The following is a 24,761-nucleotide window of genomic DNA, read 5'->3' on the forward strand; positions in this document are numbered from 1 at the left end:
AGAATCTCAGGTTTACCAGAGCACAGACTACTGCAAATCACACTCTTAAAATAGTTATTTTATAAAACCAAAAAAAAGATTAAACTGAAATTTGGTGTACTGTCTTTAACTCAGTTGCTCTGAATGTGGCATGAACCCTGTTCAAAATTAATTACAAGTAAAATGCTTCCAGCACAAAAGGTTAAAGAACCTTTTATGAAAGTATGTTAAGTCACAATAAGAGAATTTTATCAACATGAACTCTCAAAAATACTTATTTTGGTCAGTGTATCTTAAAGCATTTGTGACTTGTAAATATATGGCAGATTCAATACAGTTAGCAGTCAGCTAAAGCTTTAGTTAGTGTTATCATATAAATAGCATTAGGTACATATTTAAATCTTTTCCTGACTTAGCACTACCTTTTTCATATAGAAACAACTGAATTTTGGACATGGACAGAAGCTTACCTGCAGTGATGTTACTGTAGAAAGATCTTTAAGCTTTCCTTCTTCATCTTTTAAGTTGTACCCCTCCGGTCTCTTATCTCTTTCAGTAATTTTCCACAATTTGATTGTTTTATCTTTAAAAGAAAAGACAAGCAATTGTCAGCATAGGAATTCTGAATGCAGTCACTCACCTTTCACAATATATTCCTTAAAGAAGATTTTACACCATGGTTTAGACAAGTCCTGTGCTGAAATAATCCGGGTCACTTCATTCTGCACATCCAGAAAATGCTGCCCACAGACAAATGATTCATAAAGGACATCCCAGATCTTCACTCCAAGTCAGGGGCTCCTGGCACCTGACAGACTGTGTGGAGCATGTAGAATACATGCTGCTCGTGAATCCAACCTGGCAGTTTGCAGGTGGAACAAACCCAAACTACTCAATGCTCACTGCTGAAGCTCAGTTTATCAACGTGACTTGGCAAGGAAATAATCTCTATATTAAAACCAGTTTGGCATTAATGCCAGTTTGCTAGGTTACTTATAAACAGCACAAGAACAGCATGGAGTACACAGCCAGACCAATGACCCCTTCCTGGCCCACTGTGGGAATGGGCAGTGGTGCATTGGTGTAGCATCAGGAGCTCCTGCAAATGAAAGGCTGTGTAAAAAACGAGGCATTTCTCCCCCCTAATGGAGAGCAGATGAGAAATAACTGAGGAAAAATTTAAAAACCCAACCAAACTCAGAGAAATGTGTTGTGATAGCAAGAGAGAGAAGTAAGGAGAAAAATGTATTAATCCTAGACTCTTCCTTTCTCCTGATGGGTGAAGCACATGATGAGAGAGTAATGATGTCTCTCAGTTAGCAAAGAGCCTCTGAAAGCAACAAACATTTTTTAAACATTTCAAATTGCATTTGTCTTTGGGGTTTTTTTTGTACAAGCTGAAGCTCCAGATTTCCTAATGCTGATTGTCCACTCCCACTCTGGTTGTGCTCCTAACCTGCCAATCCTAAAGCTTCTTAGACTCAAAAATCAATGCCAAGTCTTCTGCAAAAAAATCTGTCCCTGAGATTCTAATGGTTATTTCACTCATCTGCTTGTGCAGCAGCCAAAGTCTTTCCAAAGCTTCTGCCCTTCAGCTGCCAGCACAGATTTATTAACCTCAGTTCCTGCATCGTGTCTGATTTCATCCCACTTTCTTCATTTACCTTTCTTTCCCCAAGTACACAGCAGAGCATAATAATTTCCCCAGTGTGGCTGAGCCAAATACTACTTTCAAATGCCTGTACAAACCACTTTAAAGACAGGATATACGAAAAACATGAATTGATTTACATTTCTGTAGCAACTTTTAACTTTGAACTTTCTTTGTTTCAAAATCAATCCCTCCATTACTCATTGCTTGCTATTATGTATCTCTTAATGATATTGATATGCTAATATGCAAGCAAAAAAAATCACAATACAATTACAGTCAATCTACAGAACAAGAGGTTAGTTCAAACTGCAACTAAAAATCTCCTTTTAAATATTCAATAAATTTCATTTGTATTACATATATCATGTTAATTAATTATTAAAAATATATGCAGGTCATGTCATGCCCTTGGATATTTTATTACATGTAAATAGTGCATCCCTGCTGATCTAGTAAAAAAATTATAAATACAGCAATTGTAAAATGAATTCTAAGAAAAAACAAAAACAACTTGCCATTGTTAGATTTGATTCCTATTAATAAATCTACTTCTTTCCTGAGTGAAAACTGTTTTATTAGCAGGTAAGGTTATCATGTATTGGGTTTCTTGTCCTTTATCTACTTCTGGAATTTGAATACTCCTTAGAAGTTTTAAGTATGCTTATATTTTGCAAAACAGAAAAAATAGATATATGTATTTTTTCTGTATATAGAAACATCTCTGCAATGTTCAGCATTCAGTCTCAAGGGTGTTGTGAAGTTAAAATTAATTAATGTCTGGTAAGCAGTCTGAAATCCTCAGATGAAATAGTCTATAAATTCTGATCTACCTCATGTAGCTCACACTGCAAGTGGACGAAATATATTCTGGTACAGAAGATACCAATGAATCATAATAAGTTGTTACTGTTATACTACAAAATCAGTTCATTTTACAGTGAAAACTACAAATTTGCTAACTGCAAGCAGTGTAAATCCACAGTGGGATTTGAAAGCCTTGGTGGTGTCCTTCTGTCTCCATTAATTAAGATGCCACAATCAAAGCTTAGCTGATAACGTGAACTGGAAAGGAACCAAGACTGACTCTGAGGGAAGTGCCCTGTGCAGAAACTTCAGACAAAAGTCCTCCTTAGAATGAGAGAAACAGATTTGGGCAGGTGCAGACCTGCCAAGTCTCATTTACTGAGGGTAAGATTTAGACTGACTCTCTCCCCATGCTCCTGAACAGCAGGATGCTCCGTCCAGCACATTCAGTGGGCACTGTCCACCTGAGCACATGGAAAGGATGCTGTTTCACAATTCTCATTTTTCTGTAAAAAACATGCATTAGATCCTAAATTATCAGAGAACAAAATGTCAAAAATTGCATTAAAATAGCAGGCTTGGAATTTAGTAAACAAAAAGCAGACTCAAGATATTTTTACAATCTGTCCAATATGAGCATGTGTGACAGGTAGTGCCTTCAAGTTAGGAAACATATTATTATCCCTTTTTATAGGCATGGAATTGATATATATTGTCAAAGGCTTCTCCCAGCTAATCTGTGAGACAGTGAATAATTCAATGTGGGCTGTCTGTACCCTGAAGCTAAAACCATCTTTAAGAATATGCCAGGAGGTGAATCTTGAGACTTCAGCCCTGCTGTGCCAGGAAGCTTGGAATCCTCCTTGGCACATGCAAATGTTTTGCAGTTCAAAGCCAAAATCCAAAGCTTGTGCCAGGAACCATTTCTGTTCTCCCCACCATGAAGGGATCTGCTGAGATGCTCCAAAACTAAGGGGGAGAAGCAGAGGCCAAAGTATTTTTCTAAGACCTAGGCTTGCTCACTGTTGGTGGAAACTGGATTAACCACAGCAGCACCAGGACTGATTATTTCTTCCTTTCTCCCCTCCCGTGACAGTACAAACCAGAAAACTCATGTAGTAATCTATTATCTATAACTGCAAAAGCTGAAAAACTGAGGATTCAGCTGTATTCCTCTGTGTTTCTAAAAACAAACTTTAAAATGAAAAGGGAGAGGTTTACTTTCAATAATCTGCTTTTGTATCACACACTCAGAAGAAGCCGTTCTTAGTTATCTGAAGGGGTGAGGGATATTTTAACCAAGGGAGAAGAGTAGAAATAAACGTCATATGGTGACTAATCATTAATTTAGCATAAATCACCTCTCTGTAACAGGTGTGTTTCCTTTTGAGTAAGTAACAGTGACATCAAAAAGCCAAAGGCAAATTTAGATAAAACAAACTACAAAATCCTAAAAAATTATCATCTACCTTGAATGAATGTAAACATTATTTAAAGCAATATATTTTAATGCAAAGCAATCCTTTCTAATGTGTCAGTTCCCAAAGATGACATTTCCCTATTTCTCATCAGCAACTTCCAATTACACTCAAACTTCTAGAACAAAAAAAATTCTTTTCTGATTACCATTAGATCTAAAATTTAAAACCATTTTTGTGGTATTTTGTGTCATGCATCATCTGCAATAATGAAGTTTGTGGGTGTCTAAATGCTTCCTAAATGACACCTATTCATGTTAGGTTACATTGAGTTTTTCCCCCTTATTTCATATCTGAATATCTCCTCTTGGTAATAAGACTGCTTTCTTTCATCAATGGGCTTTAGACATGTCAGAAATATGAGTCAGTATCAATACCCTAGTATTATTCCTTCTGTCTTCCTAAGATTTTTGCACATCTTTAAAACTGAAATAAACTACTCTGATGATAATGAATGAAAAGAAAAATAAATTAATCTCTCTCACTGACCTTCATCTACGCATCTACAAATAATAAAAATTATGACAAATACAGCAGAAAAAATTCTAAATTTCTCATGAAACACAAGCTGCTGAGTAAGGTGATGCCTTTGTCACATGATCTATTTCAGGATAGCACTGCATATTAATAGAAAAATGGACAGTTCTTTAAATGTCTATGAATAATCAACTGGAAAAACCTCATTATTCTATTAATAAAATACACAAACAACAGATATCAGAGGCAGTATGACAGTCTTGGTAAACTCTGAAAGAGGAAATTACTAAAACAGTAGATTAAAATGAGCAAATATATACATCAGCACTAAAACACACAGAGCAAATACTGCAAATACTGCTATGTCCTGCATACTCTCATCAATCTCACCATTTGTTGATAGAAGTGAATGAGCTGCATTTTGCTGTGGTAACCACTTGATCTTGTTTATTTTTTCTTCTATCTCCAAACTCTTCAAATAATCAAATTCAGGTTCATGGCTCTGGAAAGTGCTGTAAACATTGTACTCCCCCTGATTGTAAGGCTCATTTTTACTCTATGGGGAATAAGAACAACAGAAACGTTGTTTATGACAGCAATATATCTTCATCTCTTAGGAAAGGTGTATAAGCAACCTTATAAATATAAAAAATATTGGAAATTTAATTTAATTTCTCATTTAAAACATGATATTGACAGATTTGTTTCAGCAAGAATGAAATTTCCTGTGAGTACTGAAATGCTTAATATTAGAATTTTTGAAGAAATATCAGCTATTCAGGAAAGGCTTCTACACAAAATACTGCAGATGAATGGAATTTACAAATGGAACATGTAAGTGAATGTATTATTTTAAATAGAATAGGGTTCCATCATCAGGAAAAAGCTATTAAAACAAGGCAGAAGTAAAACAAAAATAATTTTCTTTTTTCTTATTTCAGAATTTTGGAGCTTTGAAGCATTTTTGTTTGGGACAGCAAACTAATGAGCTAAAAATCCCTACCCAATTTCACTTCCTCTCTGAACAGGTGACACTCTGTTTTAATAAATCTTGAGATTATAAACAAGTAAACTCAATTAAATAAAGTGTTAAAAATTAATCCAGGTTTTAGACATGTTAAAAATTTAAACCTGATTTTTCAGACTATTGAGGATGACATTGGTAACTCACATACCTCAGGTTCCCTTTGGAATATAACAACTCGGCCCCCCTTGTCACCAGTAGCCAGCAGTTCTCCAGTGTGGTTGAACTCAACTGTAGAAATAATATCAGCTGGAGGAAGAAAGAGAAAAAAGGCAGATTTTATACTGCTGGTTCAACACAAAGTCACTAGAAATATCAGGCACTCCACAAAAAATGCAACAAATGAGGGATTTGAAGGACTACAGATGAATTCACTGATGCAAACAGGCTGCATGCCATTACAATCTAATGAAACAAGTGCAAACATTAAAGAGGCAAATTGGTGTTTCCAGTACATCTGCAGTTTGGGGGAGGAGAGGTTATGCTCCAAGAAGAGCCATCTTGGGTGGCTATAAAGCTTTTTTTTCAGTACAGAATTGGCCTCCTGCTATATGCTCTAGCAAGGACCAACATAACATCAGTTCTCTTGCATGTATTATTTATTCTACGAGCTTTCTGGTGATTTTAACAGAACCCCCTAGCAATAGTTTTCTCAAATATGTATTGGAGTCAAAAGTGCAAAAGCAAAGTATGTGCAGCCTGTCCTACCACTGAGGAATGAAGGCAAAACCAGAATTGTTCACTGTGCGGTGCTGGCAAGAGCCCATTCTAACCACTGTTTTCAAAAAATCATTTCAGCACTGTAAAAATGTGTCATCAGAGGACAAAAAGAATCTCAGTCTCTCTTTTCCTGATTTTCAGCTGCCTTCCCTAAGTAATTTCATCAGCTTAAACAAGAAACCTCATCAAAACCTGAGGCCAGTCTTGAGCACAAATTACTACATGAGGATGAGAGGGAGAAAGAGGCTGTAGGAGCTAAAGAACTGGTTCTTGTTTGAATGACAGTACATGCTAGAATCATAATCCACAGTTAATCCTACACTATTAGCATAATTTGAATCAAAATGCCTAGTGCAATAGTAAATTAAGAAACCATCATATATACAATCACAGGCAAATGCAGGGTATTACTCAGAGACTGCATGTATGAATCCTCTATAATGATCAGTATTCACTCATCAGAAACATGGGCCAGATTTTAGAAGTGTCAGTAGTTAGGAGCTCCCCTTTAGGCATAAAAAGCTGCAGTTCCCAAACACGTTCATCATCCATCAGTTTATAGGGAGAACAATGAAGTGACAGTGGGCTAAGCTCTTTTGAGAACCTAGCCCAAATGAGTTCACAGAAATTCAAAGGAATTGAAATAACAAGTGGATGTACCATTTACTTGATACATTTTATGAATTGAAAACATCTGTTCCTATTATTCTTTTAATAAACTAGCAGTTTAGTGTTGCAAAGTGTCTGTTGCCGCTAGCTCTCATCAGCTACACAGCCATCCAAAAGCCAGATTCTTACTCAAACATTATAAACTATTTACCATCTAAAAAAGGAAAACTTTGCTCCAATCACAGTAAAGAAAAATATCTTTTTATTTTTTAAACAAATCTTCACCACCAAATTCTTCTAAATCAAACCAACATTCCTCCATTTTTTCCTCCACTACTCCAAAATATAAAGGAAGAAAGGGGAACCATAAATGGGTGTGCAGACTTTGAGAAAAATGGCACATGAAGACTTAAAATATTTTTGGTCTGAACCCAAAGCTCCTCAAAGGTAATGGCATTTGATTTTTATGTGGACTTCCACAGACTGCATATTTCATAGATAATAACTACAAAAGCCCGAGATTTACCAAAGTATGAGAAAAGGACAGAGACTCTGGTTATGTTTCATGATGCTCTGGGGTTTGCAACGGGTTGAGTTTGATGTCAATAATAAAAAGGGTTGTTTTCTAAAACCTAAAATTCTAATCAACTTTTCTGGCATGTAAAGTTCATTCAGATTGCTTTCAATGGAAGAACACTTCCTGGCTATTTTCTCCTCACCCTACAGAATTCATACTGATAGTAGGTGTGGTCACCTGCTTATAAAATGACAGCTGCATGATTTTACTCATTCAAAGCTGTATCTCACCCCAATCACACAGGCACAACTGCAGAAGCCTCATGCTGATACTCCTTTTAAACTGTGCCTTATCTTAAGTGTGCAATGGGCAAGAAGGGCAAATGCAGAGGGAGAAATGTAGTATAAAATATGTGTGTATGTATGAGTCACGTACATGAGATTTCTCAACAGGTCACAAAAGAATAAGATAAAGTAACTGCAATAGGAATGAATTGCAATTGGACATATATGTGTGAATACATTTGCTATTGGGCTGGGATAATTCCACAACATCACAAAATATTCTTCTCTACGCTGGCAGTGTTCATAAAATATATTGCACTTTACAGAGGGCATTTGTCACTGCCCAGTAAAGTCCACAGCAGTATTTGCACATAATAACTGAACCAGGATTGTAATAAAACAGCTCTGCATTTTCTTATTATATTGCATTTGTCATTAAAATATCATGCACAGTTAAATGATTACTGTTCAAAGAAAAGGGCTGTGGGCAGTGTGAAACAATGTTGTTCTGAGGCAAAATTCTCACCCCCTCCCAAGGTGTATCTTCCAGATGCATCTCTCCTTTCTATTAGAAAAACTAATCCTGAGCTGGAAACTACCTATCACTTTTAAATTAACTTGTTCTGAAAAAGAGCTGATCCAATATTATGACCTTATAGGCTATGTAGCTTGTTGGTAAAAATTATCCTTGAATTGGAAAATCAGTTTTATTGATCCTGTAAATAACAGCTGAAAACAACAGCTATCTGTCCCCTGCACAGACACCACCACCCCACCACCCCCTCAAACATATCCAGCATATCTGTTCAGCAGGTGAACATCAGTCATGCTGTTTTCTTACAAAGGGTTTGCCAGGCTGGCTCTTCCTAAAACAGAGGAGGTAAGGACAGAATCAATCAACAAAGCTCTTCATACTCTTCTGCAGGACACTCCCCCAAGTACTTATTAATGCTGCAGCAACATCAGCCACTACTGTCCCAATCCTGCAGATTCTCCCACTGCAGAGTGGCCCCCTGAGCACACAGAGCAATTAATTCCCAGATTTCAGCTTCTCCAGGATATATAAATGCACCACAATAGAAAAGCTGATGAATTTGCATGTACAGTAAGCCCTTGGCAAGGGATGGCAGAGATGAAAGACTCCTTCCAGCCTTCTCCTACACTACACCTTCCCTATCTCTGCTGGCAGTGCCAAGCTTTGCACTGACAATTAGGATTACCAGAGACAGAGATAATTTACCTATTAAAAATAATTATGGGTAACTTCAATGCCAAATGCTTACAATCAAACTGTAAATCTAATCTTTTATAGAACATTAATCTTCCTACTCCAAATTTAAATTTTCCATTTTTTCTATGCAGAAATGTATATAAATTCTGATTTAAAAGTCAAGATATTCAATATTTTCCCTCAATATACAGGTGCTGACTGAGAAAAGCAGACCCAAAACTTTCAAAAGATGAAAATACTCCAGGGGCATAAACACCTGGTTATCTGGTCCACATCCAGCCACAGCAAATTGTCCCAGAAGGCAAAATGCATTACAGACTTCAATCCTGAAACTTATTTTACATATTCACAGAAAGATATCACATTACTCTACACAGAAAGATATCACACTACTTCGCAGCTTAAACTGACAAGAAGCTTTTCCTGATCCAACCTGTGAGGTATTTAATTTACTGACTCCTAGTCACCCCTGCCCTTTCATACCTCACTAATTCCTCTGCAGATTCACAATTTACACTCCTTAAATGTTCTTAATGGCTATGCTGTTAATGGCTCTGCCTAGCTAGATATATTCAGGTTTTGTGATAGATCTAAGTCCATCACTGTATACCTGGGCACATCAAGGTAAATCAAGCTGGTTGTACTGTTCTTTCCACAATTTCATGAGTATTGCCCCAACATGGATACAGGCAAATAACCCTCCAGCAGCCCTCCCTAGGCTGAGTGCAGGAATGAAACAAGGTTGGTACACATAACCCAAGTTAATTTTGGCCTTTATTTCACCATTACATATTTTTCTATGTTCACCTTCTAGCCTCTCACAGTTTTATTTAAAGCAATAAGCTATTAAAAACCATACAGAACACCGACAGGTCCAAATACCTCTACAATAAATTAGAAAAGCCTTACCTATATATTCAATCTTCCTATCATTTTGGGGCACTCAAGTGTAACAGCATGCAATTTTCCACCTAATATGAACTCAGTGAAGCTAACTCTGAACATACTTACACATCCTCACACAGTCTTTTGGTCAGAAACTTCAAGCAATTCTAAGAAAAACTCAACTGTAATTTTCATGGGTTATTTTTACTAAAAATTTCTACCTTTCTGGAACCTTTAATCTGAAGACTGTGGGGTTTTTTTCTTCTTTTTTTCTTCAGAAGATCAGCAAAGCAAAAAAAATTTGTAATTATTTCATCCAGCACACAAATGCAGCTTTTTGAACAGCACAGCAAATTTCAAGGGCAATCATTGTGCAACAGTACAGGGAAAAGAAGATCAGAGAATATAATCTTCAACTGAGTTCCAGTGTAATCCAAACAGAGAATTAAAGGATTTGGAATGGGCCAGAACACTGGAATTAACTACAGTACTCTTCTCTAAGAAAAAAAGCTGTGAAATCCTACCAGAACAGGTCAGAACTTGGCATTAGTATCACACCCAGCACAGTCAGCATGGCCAGCCTGAGCTGACTGAATCAACATCTGGGTCAGGTTTTTGTTGCGTGTGCTCCCAGTGGCTAGCAGAAAATCTTGTAGTCTACGTTATTTCAACCAAGTTCTGACCTGGCCTAACCTTGGTTTGTGAAATCCAGTAAGATCACAGCACAATCTGGCATGGCTGCAAGCAATGTTCAGTCATACTGATACAGAAGTCCCTGAGGAGAATAATCTGGAAGAAACAACAAAGAAGCTCACAACAAAGAGAAACATAAAACAAAAGGACAAATGGCAAATAAAAGAGGAGCAGTATTACAGTATCTTGAATGAAGGGACAGCCAATACAAAGAGCTGTGCTGTCAGAATTTAGTCTAGACTAAGAAAGCAAAAAAAAGTAGGGAAAGAAAAATAATAAATTAAAAGAAAAAGCCTGCTACCTTTTTAAAAGCTGAAGTTTCAAAGGTTTCCTCAAGCAGCTAGAAAATAAAGTATGCAAAACCTCAAATGTATGAAGGCCTTCTTTTCTGAAATAGCTGGCAGAGAGATCCTTGACAACTGAAAAATTTCCTGCTTGAAGCAGCAGTCTCTGTAAAGTGCATTCCCTTTGCCACAGTAGTGTTATTCACCATCTTGGATCCAGGGATTTTAGGACATTAGAAGCATCCTCAAAGTTCAAGCAAGCACAATGCAAACTCTCCCACATCACACCATCCACCTTGGCTGGGTCAGATACTGAACACCCATAACCAACACACCAGAAAGCCAACTCCACTCTTGGGCAGACAAGACACAGCATCACAGAACCACAACCATCAGGGCTGGAAGAGACCTTGACGATCATCAAGTCCAACCATCAACCCAGCACTGCCACTGTAAGCCCTAAACCCTGTATGTGATCACCCAGATCACCCAGGTTCCTTGTCCTACATACAAACTGCCTGATCACCTCTCCAAGGAACCAAAACAACACAGGTTATGTGCACAAACTGGGTGGTCAGATGAGGCAAATAAGAAAAAGGAGAGCACAAGGATGCATGAGATGGCAAGAGGAGAGAGCATACAAATGTTAAAAGAGCATGAGGAAGGGCACAAAAGAGCACACCTGAGAAACTACATGGACATATGAGAGCTTAAGAAAGCATGAAAGAGTTCAAGGAAATGCTGCAACAGAAAATAAGTAGTTTGAAAAGAAGGATCTATCTGCCCCTTTACCCCTAGGATTATTTGTCATCCTGGCAAATCTTAATTTTGCTTTTTTCCTCATTTATTGTGGCTTTAAAGTATAATGAGTTTGTGCTAAAATATGGCAAATGTTTACACTATGTTAGATGTAGGGACAAGGCAAAACACAACAGGAAGCTGATTATGGCCAAGGCAAACTTTGAACACAGATGCTGCTAAGAGTGGAAAACCTTGAGGGATCACTGAAACAAGGTGATCAATTCAAATGAAACCCAGAGAGGGGTGTCCACTACACTTCAGGTGGTTATTTTGTTAACTGCCACCTTGCCTGGCTTCTTTGCTAACAGAGGCAAATACATCAAAGGCAAAAACCAAACAGCCCCATTTAATCTTGTCATGCAAGAGTAAGGTTTATCAGGCTAAATATCACCTTTTATCTTTTATCTTTTATCACCTTACTCACATTTATCCAGAGTACAACCGCTTCCTGACATGAAATCCAAACCCACACAGTTGAATGCTGACCAGGTCTTGAAAAGCTCCTTGAAACAGGAGCACTTCAGCTAGGTATGGTAATAAATAAAAGTTAAAAAACCCCAAAGAATGGAAGAAACAAATTTTTCTTACTTCAAATCCTGGCAAGCACTGTGCTAATCTTTCCCTTTTCTTCATCTTTGATCTCCAACTTTTGGATTTTAGAAATGCTACACATACACACCTTGGTGTCTTAGGTGACCACGAGATCAGTATGAGACTGCTGAGTTTCACAAGTCCATGCATCCCTATCCTCAGGGACAAAGGAAAACACCTTCCCATGCAGAACATCTGAGCATATGTTCAATGCTCTCTCAAAGAGAAAATTCACTTAAAACAGAACCTAAAAAACCAAACCCAAAGTCTTTAGCCCTCTGTGAGTATTTAGGACCACTGTGATTTATTCTTTCTAGGCTGGAGTTTTAATGGAGTTGGGTTTTTCCTTCACTATTTTTGTATGTGTTTATTTTAAGAGCCTAGAAAATTTTTTCAACAGCTTTTTAATCGCATGCTAATTTCTAGCTGTATTTCTCAAATTAGAAAAATCAACTATTAGAGCACAGTCAATGTAGAAAAGAACTGCTTACAGGACAAATATGTAAAATAGATTATCTGTGTTCAGTGTTCTATGCTAAAACAACACTTTATACTGAACACAAGTCACTGAGATTCAGTGTTTCATAAACTGACCCTCCCACATATGTATTCCTCATTCAAAAGCTCAAAGCCCTTATTTCAGAGGTTCTGGCACCCATCTCCTGCCTGCAGAGTACAAGGCCTCCAGGAAAAGAGGCCCAAGAGATTTGACCCTCTGCCCACTGAGGTAAATGCAAAGTTTCCCACCATTTAAGTAGTAAATAAGGTCAAGGAACATTTGTCAGATGTAGCATATCTGAAAATTAGGACACATTTCTCAAAAATTTGGCTGCAGCTTCCATGCACTTCAGTGTCTTCAATTTCAAGGTGACCTGCTTAGACCAGCAAGGTTGCAAAGGCAGAATGGCTAATTAACATTATTAATATTATCCTTTAACATTATTAATTTTATCCTTGCTGAAGTCACCAGGTGCAGTGCTTTGTGCCTTCCTAATCTGAACCATGCAGTGGACTGATAAAAAGCTTCCCAGGATTCCTTTTAATGCCTATTTAGGGCCCCCAGCAGTGGCAGACACTGCACCCCTGCAGTCCCTGAGCATCCTCTCTGTGCTGGGAGCCTGCAGCCCTCCCTGAGCACCAACAGGCAACACAGGGCCAGCACCAGCCCTGCTTCCAGCAGGTACCTCAGCCCCTGGGAATGCCAAAGAGTGGAACAGCAATCCCTCCATCCTGTTCAGCCTGAACAAGACCAAAAAAAAGGCTACAAAGCCTTTTGCTTGCAGTAAATCAAAGCCGTTTGGTAACTCTGCTTGTATCTATTCTTACAAGCAATGCTTAAAACTAAGAAAACACTGCAGATCAGTATCTATTTTAGCATAAAGATATGCACAGAAAGCTTCTAAATTTCACATTCCCTCAAATCTTCTTCACAGCTTACACTGTATAACACATGCTAGTCATTTACTCTTCGGAGATTTTGGGGAGGGGCAGGGGGGAGAGGTAAAAAAAAAAAAAAAGGAAAAACAAAATTGCAGCCAGATCTTTCTTTCTTTGCTGACAGATGAGACCCTCATCTAAGCAAAGGACTCAGTAACAGGCTTGAAACACTCTGCTTGATAAACATGCACATATTTAGAAAATGTGCCAGTCCACTCCTCTTACCAACCCATGCTGAAGGACAAAAGAGAAAAAATTGCCATGGGCATCACATCATGCATTTACAATTTCCAGAGAGAGGTTTAAACTGGCAGCCACAGAAGGAAGCCTGCCTGAGCTGGGAGCTGGGGCTCAGCTCCATGCTACTTCCCACTGAGGAGCTGCACAGCCTGGCTGCCAGCTCCACACAGATTAGAAATGGTGCTGCCAAGTGTTAAAAATGCTAGGCAACCAGGCTTTATGGAGAGCACAGAAAGACCTTGAACCTCACCCTCCATCTCAGAGCAAACAGAAGCCAAAAATGGGAAGCACACAAATTATTAATATACACTAATTCTGCTTTTACTGTCGGAAGTGATTATGCTTGTGCATAATAATTGCAATGATCTACAATAAGAAAACATCAAGTTTTGTTAAAAGCCTATTCTAAAACAAAGACAAAAAAAATCCCATCCATATTTAGAATTTTAAAGAATAATTAATTTCAAATATATCAAAGACTAATGAAAAATCATCCAAAATTTAAAACACAATTCTCAATAACCAGATTCTATATGAATGTTATATCCATATATTACATAAAAACTTCAATAGAATTTCACTGCCAGCTGGTTCTGAACTTCTCTTCCTCCCCTCCCCCCCCAACTAAGCAATTAAATTCCAGAAGCAAAGCTCTCAGTAATTCTGTCACAGCAGTTCTCATGTTCAAAGCACTTTCTGGGCATTAAACTCCACAGCAACCCAAGGAAGTCAGCAAAGAAATGTCAGCATTCCCATTTTACACAAAAGAAAAAAAATGAAACAGATCCTCCAGAGTTTTTATCCAAGATCAGAGAACCAGTTTTGATTATACACATACTAAGGGACAGATAATCCATGCTGTGGCTTAGCAAAACATTTCTATTTAATAAAGCCCTTAATCACTTGTCTAGAGACTTAAATGTTCCTATATTCAGCTCAAATGAGTATGCATGTTGCTAAATGAATATACTGATGGAGTCCCAACAAACAAAGCCTCACAACAGCATGCACCCAGGGAGAAAAAGCCCAGTGAGCAGGATTTTGGGTGAAGCAAGGGGCATATAATCTTAAAAATCATGAAGGGCTGGAGCTGGACTAGAGCCAGAGTCTTTAAGCACAGAGACAAGGCAGGCAGAGACACAACAGCTCTATCTGTGCTAGCAAATGAAGAGCTCCAGGATGTTCCTGGGTTGTGCAGTGCTATGATTCACACTGCTAAACTGATAGAGACAGGACCTTGAGAGGCTTTTGGCTGCAATAAATTGCTCTCCCCCAGATACCACTCTGGCATGGCTCAGAGGCCACAAGGCAGGGCCACTTCTCAACAGCAGCACACACATGGCCACCATGGTTTGGAAACTGCAGAATGTCACCCCCATGGGCCTCTCTGTGCCAGCTGGTCCCAGGGCTCCCAAAACCCAGTTTGCCCAGGCAGATGCACTTAGTGGGTGAGTGCAGCTCATAGGAATCAGTGTGGCACACACACACAGTGACAGTCACACTCTGCCATGATTATATTAGGGTTTCCTACTGCAGCTGGCAGAGGTTGGGGTTTCCCAGCATACAGGGGCTCTGGAGCTGTAGAACTAGCACAAGGAAAACAAACTGTATTTGCTTTCCCAATTGTAACCCAAGAGAGTGGATGGCAGTGTTTAAATCTTCTCATCAGAGACTCTAACTACAGCATCCAAATAAACTCTATTCAAATACCATGAGCAGAAGACAGCTCTAGCTCACACATCACAGACATCTCCTCTGTGACTCCCAGCAGTGGACCAGCAAGCTAAGGTCACACACAGGGCTGGCTGCCTGTCATGGGAGCTCCATGCCAAGCCAAGTAGATACTCATCTAACATTAGCATCTGTTTGCTTGGCAGGCTCCAAAGGCAATTCAGCTGACAACTCTGAATTTGCCTCTGGGTCTGTCACAAGATCATATAACTCTGGGACTTCTGGGAATGCCTAATACTTCTTTGATGAAGATCATGCATATCATAATAAATTAGCTTCATTCTAAGCATCCCTTGAAATCAGTGTTTGTCACCTCAGAATTATTCAGGTTGTGTGGCTGGTTTAAGTGTGTAAACTAAAGCCAAGTTCAAAGATCCTGCAAGTAGCTCTTGTTTACATGAAGATCTCTTCAGCAAGTTTACATGATGATCCCAAGAAGATAAAAAAAACAGATTTTTCAGTGTTAATATGGGTTGCTGTTACTGATGGAAGACCAAAGTCTGCTCCCAAGCTTGTCTAAAATGAACAGGATAACTGAATCATCTTTACTATCACCCTACTGTTTTAAGGTTTGATATGCATGTGAACATGATACTAATAAAAGTCTTACATAACTTTAGATTGGTCTAAAAGCTTGTTTCATAAGATTCAGTTCATAAAAGGCCAAAGTCATCCATCCATCCATCTATCTATCTATCTATACACACACATGTATGTATCCAACTGAATAAATGTGAGGAAAGATGGGATTGCTCACATGCTTAAAATTAAAATTAAATTAAAATGAATTAAATTAAAAGCATGCTAAATCACCCTATTAGGTCAGGAAATAGATGAACCCTTGGCCCTGAAACACTGAATTCCAGACGGCTGCAGTGTGAAAACCCAATGTTAAATTTGCCCTCAAGTTTAAATGCATTGTATTTCTATAATTACTCACTTAAAAAAATTACTTAAAGAGCAGAAGACACTAAAAATCAATTCACCTTTCCCCAGTCTGTGTCTGATAAAGAAACTTCAAACACTGTTAACAGCCTCAGGAAACAAACATCCCTGTTTTGGGATATTCCCAATGGACATCAATTACATAACAGGACTAGAGCAGCAAATATTACAAATGCTATGGACAATGTCTAAAACAGGAACCATTTGCTGGTCAGGCAGCTTCTGGTTTTTTTATTTTATTTCTGAATGCAGCAGCATGCAGGGAACCCAGTCATTATGTAAAACAGCCCTAAAAGCTCTTTCCAGTTTAATAATGCAATATTGCAAGTGGGAAATCAGACCATTCCCACTGTGTTTACAGCTATGGAACAGAGACTTCAAAGCTTCAAACCTATGTTTTAACACTAAGCAAAATCAGTCCTTCTTCATCAAAAGGTTAAATGCAAAATGTTTTTCATCCTATCGCTAAAACTGAAAAGTCAAAACCAAAATCAGCTGGAAAAATAAACATCACTAATCAAGTTTCTGTCTCCTGTACAAAAACAGACCTGGAGGAATTTCCTTAGGAGGCTCCCCAAACCAGGGGGGCTTCAAAGCAAATGGTGGTGGCTCACAAATCTGCAGGCACCTTCCCCAAGGCCATGCCTCCTGAAGCCATACTGCTTGAGAATGCTAATTTGCAGCCCACACAGATAACATTTAGACACCTAAGCCCTTGATAGAAGCACAAGGCTTCCAAACTCCCCCAATATCCTTGAAGCTGTGCCTTGCAATCATCACTGGCTGTTAAAATGCAGTCCACAGTAATTATTGCTGTGCTCTCAAGGCAGAGCAGCCTCTGCTGCAACACAGCAGCTCTGAGACATGAGGCCAACTGAAGCCTCAAGTCTATTTTAGTCTCACTATAATTATAAATTATGGATATGTAGTTGAGATGCTTCTGAATTGTTTGCATGAGGGAGTATTTGTGCACTGCAGAGGAACACTGCAGAGGAATATCTGAGCTTGATCTGACTGAAGAGGCATCAGAGCCAATGGAACAGCAGCACGAGGCTGTGCCCCAGACATCACTGCTGTCAGGACTCACTGCCTGTTCAGAGCTAACAACAAAACATACCTTTTCACCATCCTCCATTAAGCAATGTTGACACATCCATTAAATGCAGAATGAAGAGAAAAGGTGTTGACAGGTTTCTCCAAGGCAAAAGAGAGGAGAAACACGCTGGTTAGTTGCTCAAAGGACCGTGATAAGGGAAAAGTATTATTACCCCAGTCAGAACCACAGAGTAGATGCTGGTAAATTTGCCAGAGCCTAGTTGAGTGGAGAGAGACATTATCTTATCCATGCCTGCACCAGCTCACAGCTGCCATCAGGCCTCACACCGCAGTGAAGAGGACAGATGCAGACCCTGGCATCATTTCCTAACCCTGGAAGAAGCTGGTTGTCTACAACAATGTTTTTATTTTACATTGCTATCCTTTAGTGATGCAATATTTATAAGTAACAAAAACTCCTCTTTTTACTTCGGTACATCACTGTACTTTCTGGGAATACCACCTTAGATCAAATACCCAGGTTTTTTTGTTTGAGAGCCTCCTATGCACTTACATAATTAACAACTAATTCTTTGGAGAAAGAGGTTTGCCTCTACACATGTTCTGCACTAACTGGAAAGTCTACTATAATGCAGTACCATATTGAGTAGATTGTGGGGATTAAGTACAATTTCCAGCACAAACAATAAGGAGGATTTCTGTAATCGGCCTTGCAGAGGGATCTAGATAGATTGGAGCATTGCTCTATGATGAATGGGATGGAATTTCAAAAGTCAAAATGTCAGATTCTGTACGAAGGACAGAGTAACACCAGGCACAGCAATAAAAGGGGAGAGGAGCAGCTGGAGAGCTACCCTGCAGGAAGGGTCTGGGGGTGCTGCTGGCCAACAGCATCTCAGTGTGAGCCAGCAGTGGCCCTGGGGCAAACCCCACCCTGGGGTGCATCAAACACAGCACAACCAGCCAGGCAAAACAGGTCACTGTCCTGCTGGGTAACACAGGTCACTGTCCTGCTGGGTAAAACTGGTCACTGTCCTGCTGTGTAACACAGGTCACTGTCCTGCTGGGTAACACAGGTCACTGTCCTGCTGGGTAACACAGGTCACTGTCCTGCTGGTAACACAACAGGTCACTGTCCTGCTGGGTAACACAGGGCACTGTCCTGCTGTGCTCAGCCCTGGGGTGGCCTCACCTGAGTGCTCTGTGCTGTGCTGGGCCCCACAATTCAAGAAGGATGTTCAGGTCTCTGAATGCATCCAGAGGAGGGTAACAAAGCTGGTGACAGGGCTGGAAGGAATGTCCTGTGAGGGGTGACTGAGGACTCAGGGCTTGCCTGGTTTGGAGAAAAGGAGGCTGAGTGGTGACCTCGGTGCTCTCTGCAGCTTCCTGATCAGAGAAGTGCTGATCTCTCCCTGGTATCCTGTGACAGGCCACGTGGAAATGGATCAAAGCTGCAACAGGGCAGGCTCAGACTGGACAACAGGGAAAATTTCTTGACTGAGAAGGTGGGCAAATATCAGAACAGGGTTCCCAGAGAGGTGGTAGATGCCCCAAGCCTGTCAGTGTTTAAGAGGCAATGCCCTCAACAACATTGTCTAACTTTTGGTCAGCCTGAATCAGTCAGGCAGTTGGACTACATGGTCATTGCAGATCCCTTCCAAGTAGTGCATTCTATTTTAATTTTTCACTGTAGTCTTCTCTAGATCACAGCTGTCATGTACATTTTTCCCCCAAACACTAAAAAGAACCTAGACATGAAGAAAGAGATGTATCACATTATCATTCTCAGATAAAAAACAAAGATTGGAAGAAAGTAAATTATTTCCTCAGGATTCTGTCATTCAGAGAGAATCAAGTCAGCCTCCTAAATCTTCTGTTTATTCTGATGCCTCAAAATAAACAACAAATTATTGTATGCCAGCTGTCCATGAGAGTGTTTTTGAACCTCCTCAATCTTTATATTATGAGTGAACTTCAGTTGAAATCAACAGGAAAATGTTTAAATAATGTAGCATACCAAATTTTGAATGTGCTTCCTGAATATTCAGAAAAGGTGTTCACTGCTTGCAAAGGAAAATTATATATTTTACCTTAAAAAACCCCAAAAAGAATGGGTCCTGACTCAGAGTCTTATGAAGAGAACCAGCTATTGTTTCATTCCTCCATGCTTAGAATGGAGGCCTGAAGAAAGCAGCCAGGGCCGGAAAATTCTATAAATCTATCTCTCTTTTTAAGCCCTATAAACTCCCAGATTACTTGATGCAAAAAATCCTTGCAGAAACACATGAGGAAATACAGGGACACTACTTTAGGCTAAATTAACCTAGCAGAGGGAAGTACTCACCAGAGTTTTAAAAGCACAATCCAACACTCCCTAAAAGAACTGCAGAACCTGACCTGTACCCAAGTACACTCACACAGGGAAGCTGAAACAGGCAGCAAAGCTTCTTTTTCCAGCAATTTTGCACATAATTTGGAGCTCCTTTCAATAAAAGAGACCGACCCTTTTATCTGCCACTTCCATTGCACTGCTGATTGTATACCCTGAGAAACTGTCTGCAATAAACATCCAACCATCAAGCAGTCACTAAAATATTCCATTTTCAGAAACTAGACAAATGACAATCATTATCATAAATGCCCTATTATGAGAAAAGAAATTTATTGTCATACTAATGTTTCTCCTGATGATGTGAGATAAAGAGTCTTTCAAAAGATGTCAGAGTGGTACCTGGCCTGTTGGAGCTAAAAGCTTACTGATAGCTTCAGAAAGTCAGAATCAAACCACACTAAAATCTGTATTTTTCTGGTAAAGGAAAGCAAGACACTCTGAAGCACACAAAAAAATTTCCAACTCTGGATTTTTTTTCTTAGTAACTGACAAGATTTACTTGCTAGCTGGTAAAATAATGAAGGAAAGAGGCCAGCAAAACTAGACAAAGCTTAGAGAAAGTGCCTTGTACTGATTAGAAACAATGTGCAGCCTGATGACACTTTATGGACTTCAATTAGCATACTCTGCAGGAAGGAGCTTTCAAACATCTGTATGATGATTATTGTCCACTGGGATGTCATTTACAGTGCAAAGTATTAAAAACAGGGCCAAAAATCAATTACAATCTTTGTAAATGAGCATATTCTTTATCTATGGGATTTGAACTTGTATGTGGAAATCTGCTTTGAAAGGAGACACAATCTGATTTGACAGTGAAAAACAGGCAGCAGCCCACCCCCCTCTGATTTGCACAAAATTAAACTTAAGGATCATTAGGATAATAATCTGTATATAAAGTGCTAGAACAAAATATTATTTGAAGTCAAGCCTAACAAAGCAATGACTAACCCCATGCCAGATTCAAAGAGAGAGGTAAACATCCAGAAATACAGTCCATTAACCAAGATTACTTGGATGATTAAAGATATGTACATACTAGACAGGAAGACACAAATATGCAAAAGCAATAGGGAGAGAAGAAAGCAACCAATACCCAGCGAAAATGCTATTTCAACTAGTCCCTATTTAATACATTAGAGTTGAGAATTAAGGATTTTGGCCTATAATTCAGATAAAAGGAAGCCAAAATAATGTGGAAAAACATAAATTACCAGACAAAAATATAAAAATTTAAAATTTACCACAGTACAATAAAAAGGAAAAAAAAAACACAAATAAATAAAAAACGTTATTTGAATGGACTGAGGGTTTCTTTTCTCATTGACTGATTTTCAGACATGCCATTTATCTCAGAGAACATGCTCAGAAGGTGTGTGAAAGTAATACTGAGTTTCATTCAAGAGCAATGACCAACTGCAGAAAATGGCCAGAAAATTCACCAGATATTTTATCAGAGTTTTTAATCATGGTAGAAAAATCTGGCAGCCTTAACCTGACTTTGCAGATCTCTGATGAGCAAGCACCATGAGTATTTTGTACAGGAAGTTAAGATATATAACCATTCTCTTGGAGGCAAAACTTATTTGTCTTTGTAAGGGCAGATTAATGACCCACAAATACACAGCCATACTTCAAGAATGTATGAAAGCATGAACTAATGGAGAGTGCAGACACTTGCTGAGTAATGCCAGAAGTGTGCCCTTCCTGTGCTCTAAAGGTTGTCTTCTCATAATTGTCTTCTCACTAACCTAAGGCGTTGCATTTGACCTTTAAAGCCCTAAGCAACCTGAAAATCTAGCCAAGAGATCAGGCTTTCTGTGCTCTTTACCTCTCTTTCTTTTTTCCTTTTGCTTTTACAGCAATGATTAGAGAGAAGCTCTCAGTCCCCCTCAGCCACAGTGTCATTTGGTCAGACAGGACTGGACCTATTAAACTCTCATTCAAACTTCACAGCTCATTTCTCTCGGTGGGTACTTGGGGAGAAACTGAAAGGATGCCCTGGAAGAGTTGTTTTATGAAGCTAACTCTCAGTTTTGTAGTAGGTTACCTGGCAGATGAGCAATTTTAAAATGCTAGTGGGATTTTTATGGTTAAGGCAGTTCAGAACAGGATGAGACGCCAATCAGCTGTGGATAATCAAAGATAAGAAAGAGGATGGAAGATGCTGTCATGATGCTTGGGCCTCTTCACTGACATGGAACATCATGGCTGTCACTGATGTCCTGGAAAAAGCAACTGCACAAGCTATTGAATACCATGTGCTCTGCAGAATTAAAGTAAGTCTGAATTTCACAAGAAAATTCAAGATAACTAGGTTAATGCAGGATGTCTGCAGCAGAATTTTAGCTGCACAGCAGTCTCAAGCTATTTTGAGCAGCAGCAACTACTTACTTAAGTGGAAGCAGCAAGAGGCCACATTCCCTATTGTTTGGGAATAACAAAGCTAGAACACCTCTAACAGGCTACCTAGGGATTACTTCAGCTAAATGCAGCTTTGTTATCAAAAAAGAAAAGATTTTTTTTTCAGCTTGACAGCGCCATAAAAAACTCTTGTTCATAGTGAATGACACATGAACAGAGACTGGTGTTTATAATTTTCTGCTGGTTAAAGACTCATTCTTGCTCCCATTGAACTAAATGAGGCAAAACTGCCATTGATTTCAATCAGATTGTCAGTAGACCTTAAAGATACTAACCATCAGCACTTATTAATATGGAATTATCAGTAGAAAACATATTGACTAGTTGATCTAAATACTTTATCTTCATTCATCAAAACACTTAATCCAAATGAACAGAGACAGAAAACTGAACCCGGACCAAAGGTCAGGCTGAACTTACAAATTGCAATGACTGCTGATGCACATTACCAGCAGCAGCAGCATAATGTGTATTGTATCCAATCAAACCAATGGACAGCATATTAAATGGGAAACAGAATTCACACACCCCCAGACATGCACCTTGCTTTCCCAGCAGTTCAAATTCCGCCTCAATCACAAACACCCTCCACCTTTTCACATAAAACATGAAAAAAACATAAAAAATTCATAAAACTATCTCCTTATTTGCTGAAGCTTCTCATTATAAAAGCCAAAAATCAACTTTTGTCACTATAAATGCTTCAATTCTCATAAAAAGCTCTTAAACTCCACTGGTATTATTTTAACTTCAGAGAAATAATTGATGTACTATAAAGGAGAAAAAGAGGGGTAAAAAATCTGAATTTAATTATATGAATGGTATTCTGTATACACTTAATTGCATAGCAGTAACACAACCACTTTCATTACTCTTTATAGCTTCAGATGCCCATTAGCACAATCCCCAAGGTTCCTTATGAATAATTAGATTAGAAGAGGGGACTCTGATGAAATGCAATAGGATGCAATGCTTATGAAACAGCACATCTTGAATCCAGATGCTGACATGACAACATCATGAAGAGCTAATTTGCACATCCAAATTAATACCATCATGATGGTAACATAAAAGAAAGATATGCATATGAAACGAGCTACAGAAAATAATGTCAAAAAGAATTGAGGCACTTATATTACAAAAATACATCTTTTTGACATTTTAAGTCAGTTGGAAAGGTGTAAATACATGAAATGTCATATTCATGAGCAAGGAGATACTTAAACAGACTTAGTAGAATTTAATCCACTATTTGGCAACACATGGGCAAGCTGTTTAATAATAGTTATACCTATCAAACATGTGCAGCACTCACATTAACAGGTGAATAAATTTCATTATATTCTATAACATATCTGTTTCTATTTGATACACTGAATATTTTGTATTGTTTGGTGTTTCTTAGGTATATACCACTAACAAAATCAGCAGTGACATATTTTGGAAGGATCTCTGCATGGGGCCAAAAAAGAGAGTCAGATATTTCTGCAGCCGAGTTGCATGTCTGTGTATTTACATGTCCAAATGGTTAAGAAAGATCTCCCTCAAATACACTTAGCAGAAAATTATGGCATTTCTGTAGAGAGACAAACAGGTCCACTTCCACTTCCATGTCTCTGCTTCATGGACAGATTAAAACACAAGTCCACTTTACAAGGCAGACTCTGCCACTTGCTACTAAGACACTGGTGTCAAAGACAGCTCCTCTCCCCACATTTTACAGCTTGTAATGTTCATGGATCCTGTTTGCCCTCTGCATTTGAGAATGTGCTCTGGCAAGGCTAGCACACAGCTTTAAAGGAAAGTTCACATCAAGATGATGAGATCGCTTTAGAGTGCAGAAACATTATTGTAAACTCAGAAGAAATTATAACATTACTGAACAATATGGCAGAAAAAGAAGGATAAATGTAGATAGGTGAGACACAAGCAAGAAGCATAAAACTGGAGACATTATAGATATGGTAAAACAACAATTTGAAACATAATGACTGCAAAATTCCTTATGATGCAAGGAAAACCTCACTAGATTAAAAAAACATACATAAGCTGAATAATAACAGTGTTCTTCACAAAGGATCTAGGAAACTGCTACAAAGTATCACGGAAACAAGGAGATCAATAGGATTCAAGTGATATATGTACACTCATGCACTTATCCACAAAAAAATTATGACAGTAATGACAATAAATGAAAATAACTTATGACAAAATTTTACTAACTGACAGGCATATTAAAGAGAAAGTTATATCAAGAAAAATAAAAAAAAAAGAACCACAAACCCAAAACAATTCCATATCTTTACAACAATCACGTCAACACTGTGGAAAAGTAAATATTTTTCTGTAAACAGAAAAAGTAAACATCCACTTAGAACAGGATAGTAACAAGGGAAGAACAGCAAATCTTTCAATTTTGTATTTGTGTAGTTATGAGGAAGAATGCATTATTTTTGTATGTAATATTACACTTACTACATGCACAACAAAAATTACAGGTACTTC

At 38.5% G+C, this 24,761-nt stretch overlaps 1 protein-coding gene across 6 annotated transcripts in view; it reads right to left on the minus strand.

Moving 5' to 3' along the window:
- Window positions 1-24,761, minus strand: part of PPP2R2C (protein phosphatase 2 regulatory subunit Bgamma) — a 190,214-nt gene that overhangs the window by 49,765 nt on the left and 115,688 nt on the right. For all 6 annotated transcript variants that reach the window (XM_066548641.1, XM_066548647.1, XM_066548644.1 and 3 more), the window contains 3 exons: window positions 5,568-5,665; window positions 4,783-4,948; window positions 450-562 (listed from right to left, as the gene is read on the minus strand). In XM_066548641.1, the coding sequence (XP_066404738.1) occupies window positions 450-562; window positions 4,783-4,948; window positions 5,568-5,665 (377 nt within the window). The remainder of the gene's footprint in view (window positions 1-449; window positions 563-4,782; window positions 4,949-5,567; window positions 5,666-24,761) is intronic.

The sequence above is a fragment of the Molothrus aeneus genome, chromosome 4 (genome assembly GCF_037042795.1).
Source record: "Molothrus aeneus isolate 106 chromosome 4, BPBGC_Maene_1.0, whole genome shotgun sequence".
NCBI classification, from domain to species: Eukaryota; Metazoa; Chordata; class Aves; order Passeriformes; family Icteridae; genus Molothrus; species Molothrus aeneus.